The sequence below is a fragment of the Cynara cardunculus genome (assembly GCF_001531365.2).
Source record: "Cynara cardunculus var. scolymus isolate 2C chromosome LG 6, CcrdV1, whole genome shotgun sequence".
Taxonomy (NCBI): domain Eukaryota; kingdom Viridiplantae; phylum Streptophyta; class Magnoliopsida; order Asterales; family Asteraceae; genus Cynara; species Cynara cardunculus.
In genome coordinates this window covers 18,279,357-18,291,706 of record NC_037533.1, presented here as the reverse complement: position 1 = coordinate 18,291,706, position 12,350 = coordinate 18,279,357, and the positions used below count along the sequence as shown (strand labels likewise).

Below are 12,350 nucleotides of genomic sequence, written 5' to 3'. Positions count from 1 at the left end.
TAGTTCTACTAAACTATATACTTCATAGTATGTAATCGTTAAGTTTTGAACATTTACAATTATAGTATGTAATCGTTAAACTTTGAACATTTTCTATTAGTCTATTATGGTTTATAATCGTTAAACAATATTTGTAACCATTATTCCGTATAATTTGTATTCTTGTTTATTTAATTTAGTGTTTTGGCATTGTTTTATTTTTTATTTCTAAATAACAAAATTTTAATATTTTATGAAGTGGGTACCCGGAACCGGAACCGCCAAAAATTCAAGAACCGCTCTAACCGGTTCCGGTTCCGGATCCAATATCTCAAGAACCGCCGGTTCCGGTTCCTGTCAAAAAGGGCGGGTACCCGCCTATGCTCACCCCTAGTTTAGACCTGTTCGTTTATGTTCGTTTAGCATGCTAATGAACGAACATAAACGGACACGAACACACTTGATTTCTTAACGAAAGAACACAAATGAACATGAACACACCTTATTTCTAAATGAACGAACACGAACACAAATATTTTCGTCCGTTTACCGTTCATGTTCGTTCGGTTAAGTTAAACGAAGAACATGAACAAGCCTTTGTTTGTGTTCGTTTGGTTTGTTTATAGTCCTACTCATGGTTTTAAAATGTATCTGATGGAAAAGTTATTCAATCCCTTGTAATGCTACTTTCATTCCCCTCCCCAACCAATGTGGGTTCTTACAAACGAATCAAATTAATTTTCATTTTCTATATATTGTATTTTTAGAATAACTAAACTTTATTTTATTAATTGATTATATTTCATATTTTTTGTCACATTAAAAAAATAAAAATGTCAACCAAAAAGGTGGTACCTGATTGGTTTGAGCTTGACTTCAAAAGTCAAAAGTACCAGGAAGTCTCAGATTCAGATCCAAGGTGAAATAAAAATTCTCTTATGGCCATGGAGGTTCAAATGCGGTGATTCCGAGTTATCTGCAAAGCAAATGGTCGTCTTGGGATTAGTCGGCTCGCATAACGGGTTTGATATCCAGGTTAATAAAAAATTGTCAATAAAACTTCATAATGGGGTTAAAAAAACCCCACTTTTAATTTTTTATTTATAAAATCTAATTCTATTTATAGTTTATTGTATATATTATAAAATTATTAAAATTTTTATATTAATTTTAATTTGTTAATATCAAGGATGAGGATTAAAATTGGAGAATGAATAATATTTGAAAAAATTTGAGGATATTGTGAAATGTAGGAAAACGTCGGAGATATAGAGAATTTGGATGCATTTCAGAGCTTTCTTGATTTTTGAAAAACATATAAAAATACATGAAAAATGAAAAACTAAAACAAAATTAAAAATTAATTTTATGATAATTAATTATTATTTTGTTTTATAGATTAATAAAACAAAATAAAATGGCTAAGAAAAAAAAAAGCGTATACAAGAACCCGGGTTCTTATTCAATCACATGGGTTTATAAAAATACATTTATCCCACAGTGGAGGTTTTTATAAAAACTCCAACAAAAACCTTAACAAGAACTTTCATTGTGGATACTCTTATGTCTCTTTTTAATGTTTGTTTACTAAAGATATTAAGCGGAGGGATTTCGCTGACATTGTGTCGACTATAAACTATTCATCTTGCTTAGAACCATCGTTGCGTATGGGAAAGAGGGCTTCTACCAACCACAAGGGTGGTGCCTGATTGGTTTGAACTTGACTCCAAATGTCAAAAATACGTGGAGGTCCAAGGTTCAAATCCAAGGAGAAATAAAAATCCCCTTGTGGCCACGGAGGTTCAAATGCGATGATCCGGGTTATCTGCAAAGCAGGTGGTCGCCCTAGGATTAGTCGGCTCGCATAGCGGGTTGGATATATCTAGGTTAATAAAAAAAGGGGGGGCTTCTACGAAAAGGGTGAATGGTCCCAAACTCCGTCGCTAGGTAGTCCACTTTATTCATGACTCTAAGAACAAGATTTCCAGGATCAAGAAACTAGCAAACAAACACGCTCGTCTAGAGACTTTTCTCGTATGCCAGCAAAATGGAATTTCGGTACAACTCCRCTTGCTGCAAAGCCTTTATTTCTCGTCCAAAGTCACAAGCGTTGTGCATAATTATCATTTATCCCACAAGTTATATGCTCTAAAAAGAAGTTAAGAAAACCATGCCTAATAAAATAACGCGTCATAAACATGTCATACTGTGTTACAACGTGCACCAAACCATTCAACAAGTGATATTATTATACACAAATCTAATAATAAAAACAAGTGGTAAAAGTAAGATTCAGGCTTCATTCACATATAATCTCTTACATGCATGCAAAAACACCTCTATACAGACAGACCATCATCCTCACCTCAATAATCTTCCATATTACATTTATCTTGTGTATCATATACTAAATATATATATATATATATATATATATATATATATATATATATCAGCTCCAGCTTTCCAAAATTGAAAAATACTTCTACATATTTATATATTACCAAAAGGGTGGCAGAAGTTGGAGCATCATCTTATCTTCACATATTTATTTCACTTGTTCCCAATTGGATATCATGCTATGCTCTCTCTCTTCTAATTCACCTACCACATCATCCTGTAAGAGTAAAATTCCATAAATCAATATCATATAAATATATAATTATTACATTTTTTTAATTAATTAAATGAAATATAAGGTTTTTTCACCTCATAATTAAGAATAGAATTATAAATTAGACATTTTTGAAAGTGGATACTTAAGGTCAGTTTCTTAGCAACTTAATGAGCTTATTTGGTTAGCTATGCATGACTGTTTGGTAGTAGCTTAATGATATAGAAAATGGATTATTCATTAAGCTTCTAGGGAAGTTTTTTTTTTTTTTTTTGGATTAACCTGGATATCCAAMCCACTATGCGAGCCGACTAATCCCAGGGTGACCACCTGCTTTGCAGATAGCCTGGAGTCACCGCATTTGAACCTCCGTGGCCACAAGGGGTTTCTTATTCCTCCTTGGATTTGAACCTGGGACCTCCAGGTACTTTTGACTTTAAGGAAAGTTCTATGCATAAAGCCAAGTTTTTCCAAACCCGTCCCTCCCAATTAAAAAACACGGTCCTTTCATCTATGAAAAAACCTTCTCAATTTATACAAACATATTAATTTAACCCACACTGACAACTTTATTGCCATAAAGAAAAACCAATCAAAAAGCCACTAATTATGCAAATGCAGACTCCATGGGCGAATTTAAAGAGGGAGGGATAATATCCCTTTGGCTCTCGTTTAATTTTGATAACATCAGTGGAAAAGAAGGAAAAAACGATTTGGGTGTTGCAAAAAACCGCTTGTATCTCATTCATAATTAATATTTGATTTTATTTTATATTATGTTAATTATTTTGTGGTCCGCTTGAAAAGATTTATGGATCCGTACTTGTTACATCAACGTCAACAAAAGTTACAGAAAGTTTACCTACTCGTACGAACGAAAGCAGTTGCTTATGCATTCTCGTTTTTCCTTGTATCCTTTTCATCCATGCCTTCCGCTACTGATGAATTGTCATCGTTTAGAGTCCCGGGATTCATCCTCTGAACCTCCTCTCGTGTATAAATGAACATCTTCCGAACCATCCCACAGAATTCCCTAAACAAATAACACACCACAATAAGAACACAAACCTTCTGAAAATACAAAATCAACAATATCAAACTGCTTAGGACAAAAGGGGGGGGGGGGGGGGGGGGGTCTTGGCACAATGGGATCAAATCTTCACCAAAGGAGAGGAGTATGTGTGAGTAGAGATTGCTAAAATGGGTTCATCCCCGGCACAGGACCAGCCTAGGACCAGAACTGATTGGGACTGGCCCAATGGTCCGTAACCGGTTATGGTTTTTGAAAATTCAAGGCCAGTCCGGCCCCGGTTATGGCACCAGGACAGGGTATACATAGGCCCGATTTTACAAAAAAAAGTTCTTATAAATTGTATATCAAGATTTTCAAGTTTTTTTTACCAAAATCTTCAAATTTATTTTAAGTTTTCCAAGTTCTTTTGGAAGTTTTGGAAGTTTTTCAAGTTTTTTAATTCAATACTATATTTCAAAAATCATAATTATAAAAACATATACGAAATATTTTGTAAAAAAGACTTCAAATAAATATTTAAAGTGTATTTGAATAATGCAACTAGAGATTTTAAATTGTATTTCAATAAAATATTGTCAAAAAAAATAGAAAATAATCGAAGAAGATATTTTATATTTTTTATATGTTCAAAATTATTCTTTTGGAAAAAGAAAAACTTGGGAACAATTTGGGCCCGGGCCAAGGGTTTTTGGTTGGGACCGGGACTGGTTATGAAAAGAAAATTATGGACAGGGGTCGATTTTTGGTTATCTCTATGTGTGACTATTTGTCGTGTGTGTATATATATATAAACACAGTTATTAAGAAAATGCTTACGGCCACGGATCATCTCCAACAAGCATCATGTCACCTTCATCATCCGTATAAACAACTAGCCAATTCCTGTTGCCGGGCCTCTTTAGTTCACCGTTGAATTCAAATAACTCATCCAATTCACCAATCAATTCATCATAGTTGTTATACTTTGTGAGGTCCACAGACCTACCAAGAGCAATCCCTTGCTTATGAACCTGAAATTATTGCACATTACGATTCAATACCACCCACCAACAATATCCTAGTCTACCAAAGAGTCATTGACCCAGCAGTATCCCACTTACCAGTAGCGCCCAACCTCCCAAGAGGTCAAGTTCGAGCTCAAAAAAGGTGAGTGTGTGAGTTTTGTTGTATGTAAATATTTTTTTGGAAGGGTGTCCGTGGCTATAACGGACTAATCCGGCAAATTGTGACTGCAAGAAATCACCCCTGATAAACTCAGAGGCCACAATTGTTGTGTACGGCTGGAATCAAACCCTAGGCAGATGGGATATTCCACCACATGCCCCAGGATCTCAACCACTACGCCACAACCCTTGTGGTCCTGTATATAAATATTATATGCTTCAAGAAGAACAATAACGAGTCATGTGAGAAAAACCCAACAAAACCAAACCCTGAACGAACCTAGTATATCCTTACCTCAACCCCGATTGTGCACAATGCTAAAGTGCATGCAGGCAGGCCATAAGATATGTGATATAACCGGTAGGGTGAAGGGAAAACCGCAAAAAATTGAAGAAATGAGAAACACCCTAATGACCATTCATCTTAACAGTATGCACATGTGCATACAGGTAATTTGCATGTAACATGCCCGGTATGCACACGTGCATAGAAACCAGGAAACATCTTCAATTATTCGTATGCACATGTGCATACCATACTAGTGAATGGTTATGAGGGTGTTCCTTGGTTTTTCATTGTTTGGGGGTTTTCTCTTGAACTTCCCTCTTGAACTAGTAATCAGGAAATATAATAACTTAATGGTGTACAAGTAGACAATGTAATACAAGTAGATGATAACTAAACCAATACCTTCGTACAACTCCTTGTAGAAACACCCTGGACTTTCGCCTGCAAATGCTGCTCTTTACCAACTGCTGAATGATCCGCAACTTTCAAACGCTTGGATTGTTCGAACTTTTGATCACAATCAAAAGTGAGGTACCGCTGTGATTGCACCTGCCCTACTGCTGCTGCCGCTGCTGCATCTGATATATTTGTGTTACCAGCAAGGGGTACACCAAATATTTTGCAGTTCCCATCTTTTGGTCTCATGATCTCGTTCTGTTTAACCGATTGAGACTTTGGCATCACCTCACTCAAGTGAGAAGACGACATCTGAAGATAAGAAGAAAGTGGTGGAGGCATCCGTCCACCCCTTTGATTAGGATGAACAGAGTACTGATCAAATGCACTGTACCTAACATCTTGAAGACCGTTTTTCATGCCGCCTCCCAACAAGCTGAGGGAAAGACTCGAGGGCATAATGGGCCATGGATTTGAATGGTGCAAGTTGAATTTTCCTTCGTTGGATGGTGTCGAGAATTCGTTTGCAGAACAATTGTTGGACCCAAACCCCGATAATAGATCCGCGAACGAGGATTCACCAGTCCTCCCACGTCGAGAAGCATTAACTGCGTCAGCTTTTTCGTCATCTATTACAGAAGGTGTCCAATGAATCGGCCTATCACATGAATCTGACTCGTTACTATCCACAAAAGTGCCTCTCAAGGTCGATAATTCTTGACCTTGCAAGACCCGTGAGAATGCACTTGCTGGTGAAGGGTCTGTTGCAGGTATCTTTGATGAGCCTATAAAAAGTAAACTTGTAAAAAAACAAAATTCATAATTCACATTGCCTCAAATCAGACAACTTATAGTATTTTAGGTACCTTCTCTAGTAAGAACAGAGGAATCCGGGGATGAAGGCAACATGCTTGACCGAGGCCTTTTTTGTCTATGAACTGGAAGTGGATTGATTGCAGGCGGCACAAGTGCAGGTTCGATTTTCCAAGGTGAAACTCTATCTGGACGGGGAATGGTAGAAGTCTCGTCCCATCGTACCTACAGAAGCATACAAAATGTTAGGATCTATGACGGTGAAATAGCTGCTCTAGGGGTAGTAGACGTCAACAATGCGTATATCAATCCCCCTAGACGTACTTACAAGTGGGATTTACTGGGTCTGCTTGGTTCGTTTTTGAACTATAATGGTAATCATAAAGGTCGATTTGACAAGAATACTAATACCTTCAGGCATTTCCATTTAGATTCGGGCCACCTTTTTGGATCACGCTCTTCGATCCCAACAATAGTTCCCGTAAATCTACAATACAAAACAAATTATAGTGTTAAAACATGAAACTTTACAATCACGAAGACAAATAACTCCATACAATTATTGAGGAAAAGAAATTATATACAGCCCTTGTAGCATATTAAATTAACTAATTATATACCTTTGCTCCGGAGCCTCTTCACCCTCAAACCTCATGTTAAATCTCATCCCAATAGAATAATTGTTCTTGATGGATTCCATGTATTGATCATATGGAACAATGAACTCTGTCGGACTAGTCCTATAAATTTTAAATTGTAAATCAGTTACCATAAAATGGGAGATATATATATAACACAAAACAGAATATTCACTGTTTTGTTTTTCTCTCAAAAGAGCATACAACTCCATATAACATACCTAGGCTTGTAATAAATTGTAAACATCGTTCCGGTCTTAATGGCGTGCCAAGCTGTTGCAAGGACTCCAAGATGCATGCTATGGCTGGATATGACAGACGACGGTATGTTTGCTTGCTGTCTCATCGCGCGTCTTACTCCGACACGCAGGTCCCCATTCTCGCCTCTGCATATTCCATTCACACATCAAATGCCAAGAAAGAAGGGCATGAAATAAATCGATAATATTTACACGGATGATCAACAAAATTCCGCTCTAATCTTTGGGGGTTACAGGTCAAGACTGCATACATCCCACCTCTCCCAGATCCTACTTTCAAAAGGGATATACTGGGTGGGTTTGGTTTGGTTTGGTTTGGTTTTGTCAACAAATGTAATTGATCATTACCTTAGAAATATAAAAGCATCTCCAGCAACAAGCCTTTTAGAACTAACAAATACACTCCAACCACTTTGAAGAAGATGCCTTCGCGGTTGTCCTGCCATTTACAAACACGTATTATTACAGAAAGCTTGAGGTATATGTCATTCAAGCAACTTTGTTAATAACCAAACAAACATTTTTCAATTGAAATTTGGTAACACCGCGTTCACTTGAGAAAAACATAACGTTTAAATGAATATCTCAAGATTCCTACTCCAAACGGCCATTTAACCGACATTTTTGTGTCCACTTTGTATCATGTCAAAAATGAAGAAATGACTACAAAAACTCCATTCACCGTTGGTCACTTCCACCTTATATTTAGTTATATCCCAAATATCAAGATAAGCTGCTTATATAGCATTGAACCAGATTCAGCAATTACCACGGAATATGTGCCTGAAACGCCATTCGGCTCCATGGAGATCCTTCGCCACCAACTCCTGTGTCGGGGGTTGCCTTGACATGTCCTACCCAAAGCAAAAGAAAACCCTGATCACCAACATTAAAAATGAACCAACCAGAAAAAGACCGACCCTTTCAAGCAAGATCCTAACCAATTGAGGAAGACATTCATCAGCATGTCGCCTAAGAACCGAAAATCCACCATGGGTGCTTGTATCTGAAGCAGTCAACGTCTTGCAAAAAGAATGCACTCGAAACTGTGAGTCGGGAGGCGGTGCTGGTTCCTTCTTAACCGCATTTTCATCTTGCTGTCATCATAAAACTTTAGTAAGAAGATGCACGGTTTTAAACACTAGATACACATCATTTGGCCTAGTCAAATTCAAGATAAGCTCACATTTGATTCTGGCATCAGAGTAATTTGTGCAAACACCTCATCTGTATCTGGTTCTGCCTACACACACAAACATCCATGAAATATTAATTAAACAAACCAACATAACTCTCTACAGCAACATAAAATCAAGGTCAGGTTCTATATCTTCAATAAGTGTACCTTCAACTGAACATTAACAACACGGCAAAGTATCTTAGCCGGAAGGTTATACATCGGCATCTGTTGTTCCGCCACCTGATTGGTCGACGCTTCAACCTAACAGACAAAAATTGAACCGGAATTCTTACAAGCAGATACAAAGAATCATCGATAACAAACATTTTCAAAACCCTAATTCAGAAATTAGTGCTTAACAAGAGAATTTCACAAATTAACACAAAAGATAAGAAATAACCAAACCAGATTTGCAAAGTTGTACAAAAGGAAACCTGTTCAATGTGTCCTTGAGGGAAGTAAAACACTAGCTCGCCATCGCGAGGCACTGTAACGAGCGGACCGGCACAAGCTCGCCATAGATCCTTGTAAAGAGCCAAATCCGCGTCAACTACACAAAAAAACATATTTACAAAAAAAAATCAAAATCAATTACACATAAACCAAACCCCAAAATCACTCGCCGTGATAAACACGCCGGAAAAGTACCTTTACCGGCACCAGAAATAGCCAGGCCACTTCTCGAATCAGCAGCTCCGTCATTTCTATCACTAAAACAAGACGAAGAAAACGTGTCTCTGTTACCTTTACTTGAAACCTCAGAAGATGTCATTTTAGTCGATGAAATCCTCTCTTAACACATCTACACAATTCCTTGATTCTCAACAAAACCCCTAAATCTCCAACTTCAACAGCAATCAATCAACTCAAATCACAACAAAAATCTTCAATCTAACACATCAAACTCAGGAATATAGCTCCAGAAAACACCAAATCCTTCCATCTTCAACACAATCAACAAGTTTTCTATGGTTAAATCGCACAGAAAACACGGTTGGTGAATCTTTTATGTTGTGAAGAATCAATTGGACATCTATAATCAGAATATAAAATCTCTTTTTCTGAGCAAAGAAGATTTTGATGAATTCAGAGAGAGAGAGAGAGAACGCTTTTGGAGAGACAGAGGGGTCAAAACTGCTAGTGCAATCATTTCATTCGCGGGTCCTAATTCTAACACCACCGGTTGGTCACCGGCTGTTCCCGGTTGGTCACCACTCGGTTTCATAACCAATGGAATTTTCTCTTCTTTTGGGACCAGTTTTGGTCATGGTTGGTATTTTACTTGTCAAAAATCTGATTGGTTTGAGTTTTAGCTAACATCAAAAATATCAAGAGGTTTAGGTTCAAATCTAAAGATAAATAAAAAAAATTGGTCACAGAGATTCAAATGCGGTAACTTTAAGCTATCTGCAAAACAGGTGGTCGTCCTGGGATTAGTCAGCTTGCATAACGAGTTGGATATTCAGGTTAATTAAAAAAAATTACTTGCCATAACCAAACGAAAACGATATATATTGCGATAACTGTGAAAACTGATATCGTTTTATGTAAAACTTTTATATATTTGGTTTACAATGTAAAACTTTTTAATTGTATATTTTTTTGTTTTATAAGTATAAAAATAGTTATATTGTGAAATAAATATGTGTTAATCAATACATTAAATCAAAGACCTATACAGCAAAAATCATGTGAAATAGCATGTGACGCACCAGTTTTCAAGGTTATCATGGTTTTATGGGTTCTCAAATGAAAGTGTCCGATAATTCACTTTCGTAAGTTTGGATGATTGTTAAACAGGAATATTTGTTGGCTGAAAAATTAGTTGTTACCTTGTGGGTTGGGTCTTTGAGTATTCTTCTCAGAAGTCACTGGTTCGAGTCCATTAACAGAGGATTTTCATAACTGTTATTCAGGGTCACAAGGATTAGTCGAGGTGCACACAAGCTGACCTAGACATGGTTAACAAAAAAATAGTCGGGATTTAAGTAAGACATTAACAGATTAACCGGATGACAATGTAAAATAACTGAAATCTAACACAAAACATAAATGAAATAGTGGAAAAAGCTCATGAAGGTTATTAAAAAGCTATATGAAACAATTATTCAAAAAACGAGCTTATAACTTACCAAATTATAGATGGGAATCCAAAAAGCTACCAGATAAAATGTGTCTCGAGCCAAATATTACTGGTACCGCCTCGTCCTCGGCTATCGTATAAAAAACTGTTTTCCAATGATAGTTTTCCAGTTTTCAAGAAACTAACTTACTGTATATCGAACTTACTTTTTCATTAAACTGAAAAAAATGATTTCAATCTTGTCATCAGAATCATATAGTTAGAGAAAAACAAAATCAGATTCATCAGATACTTCTTATATGAACCACTTTGGTTGTGACGCACTGATTAACACTCAAGAGGGTGTATCATGTACGCACTGCCAAAACCTCTGTGGCCACAAAGATTCATTGATGACTCCAAACTGTTTGTGATCGCACAATAGATTAGTCGGATGTGTAAACTAAACCAAAAACCGTTAGTTACCCAAAAAAAAAAAAGTTTATTATTTTATGTATAATGAATTAATGGTATGTTGGAATACTAAGGGGTGTTTGGGATTGCTTATAAAAACAACGTATTGACTTGTTCCGGTGTGACAACGATAATAAGCACTTTTGAGTGTTTGGATAAACAACTTATACCGGTGCCAAACCGGTAATAAGGAGTTTTTGAAAAAGTTAAACTCTTATGACTTATAATAAGTTGATAAGTGTTTTTATAGAAAAGCATAAGTTGTTTCAAATAAGCAATGACAAACACCCTCTAGAAAGAAACCTCCCAGTGATTTGCTCATTAAAAAAATCGATATAACATAGGTAGAAAAAAGGATTAAAATGTGAAGGATTTAGACTAAAGGGGGTAATATGAATAAATTTGAGAAGAAACACTCTAGATAGTAAATATAGAAAAGTATAGGGGGTTAAATGTAAATTCCGATTTATTCAAACCGGCCAATAACAGTGACTCCGCTTTCCCGACCGGGGGACTTGCAGCCTTGGAAGGAACGGGAATGCAACTTGGACAAAGATATGCAATAAATTAATGAGTCGACGAGAAACCATTAAATATTTAATTAAAATTAAATAATAAATCTGCTTGTTTTAAAAATTAATTTTTATTATTTGTGTATATTAAAAAAAAAGGGTGGGCTAAATGCACCCTATGCATTGCTTAATGCATCCTTATCCATGAATTTCTTTCTCACATACATCAACATCAATATATGTTTTTTACATTCTCAATGCTTGAATGACCTGATTCTGACATCAAAGGGGGTGCCATTAGCACTCCCCTAAAAAAAATCATAAGTACATGATTCAATAAAAGTGGCACAATTTTAATTTAATATTATAAAATGATTGAGATATTTATGATATTTTATCATAATTCATTAATTACTAGTTGTGTATCCGCGCAATGCGGCGGAAGCCATGAATTTTAACGATTTTTAAGTTCCACTGGTTTTATAAGATAAGATTTAACGATGATATAGATTACACTTGGTCTTCATATATTAATACAGTTTGAATAAATAAGAGTTATGGTTCCAATTACATATTATCGATGAAAAAAATTGTATGACAGTTTAAAATTCAATATATTTAAAATTCAACATATTTAAACGACTTCACAAATGGTGTTCGATTTACACCAAAAGCAAAGAACCAAGAAACTTGAGTTTTAAGATAAACACTCAAAACCAATAAAGAAAACTACAAATTTAACAGATCATAAGCCATGAAAAGACCAAAAAAATGGGTTTTAGAATGAAATTTCAATTGCTTACACTCTTTCTTTTCTAGAAACTCAGATTAAGGTTGAATTAATACATGTATATATATATATATATATATATTTCAAAAAAAAACCCAAGAACATATTAATTCAGAGCATATTATACAGTGCAATTTGGACAGCCTA

At 35.9% G+C, this 12,350-nt stretch overlaps 1 protein-coding gene across 5 annotated transcripts; it reads right to left on the bottom strand.

The window, feature by feature from the left end:
- Nucleotides 1-2,442: 2,442 nt before the first annotated feature.
- On the bottom strand, nt 2,443-9,458 carry LOC112514597 (auxin response factor 2B-like). Of its 5 annotated transcripts, none has more exons than XM_025121160.1 (15): nt 9,014-9,458; nt 8,800-8,915; nt 8,531-8,626; nt 8,372-8,428; nt 8,127-8,282; nt 7,955-8,039; nt 7,534-7,624; nt 7,147-7,311; nt 6,908-7,027; nt 6,699-6,774; nt 6,341-6,512; nt 5,481-6,259; nt 4,443-4,636; nt 3,456-3,626; nt 2,443-2,596 (listed from the first exon to the last, which is right to left on the bottom strand). In XM_025121160.1, the coding sequence occupies exons 1-14, from the start codon at nt 9,135-9,137 to the stop codon at nt 3,482-3,484; spliced, it is 2,376 nt and encodes a 791-aa protein (XP_024976928.1). In that variant the 5' UTR covers nt 9,138-9,458; the 3' UTR covers nt 2,443-2,596; nt 3,456-3,481. The 5 variants fall into 5 exon arrangements, 3 of the variants coding, with proteins under 3 accessions (XP_024976928.1, XP_024976929.1, XP_024976930.1); XM_025121161.1 differs by having other exon boundaries at nt 9,110-9,458; XM_025121162.1 differs by having other exon boundaries at nt 8,800-8,889; nt 9,014-9,139.
- Between the last annotated feature and the right edge of the window lie 2,892 nt (nt 9,459-12,350).

What these genes read in the sequence shown, in the direction of transcription:
- LOC112514597 (XM_025121160.1), bottom strand. Translation starts at nt 9,137, where the DNA reads ATGACATCTTCTGAGGTTTCAAGTAAAGGTAACAGAGACACGTTTTCT. An exon ending in CTAAATGGAAATGCCTGAAG is followed by an intron (nt 6,513 to 6,698) that starts GTATTAGTATTC and finishes ATGCTTCTGTAG; the next exon opens with GTACGATGGGACGAGACTTC. An exon ending in CTACAAGGAGTTGTACGAAG is followed by an intron (nt 4,637 to 5,480) that starts GTATTGGTTTAG and finishes CAATAATTTCAG; the next exon opens with GTTCATAAGCAAGGGATTGC.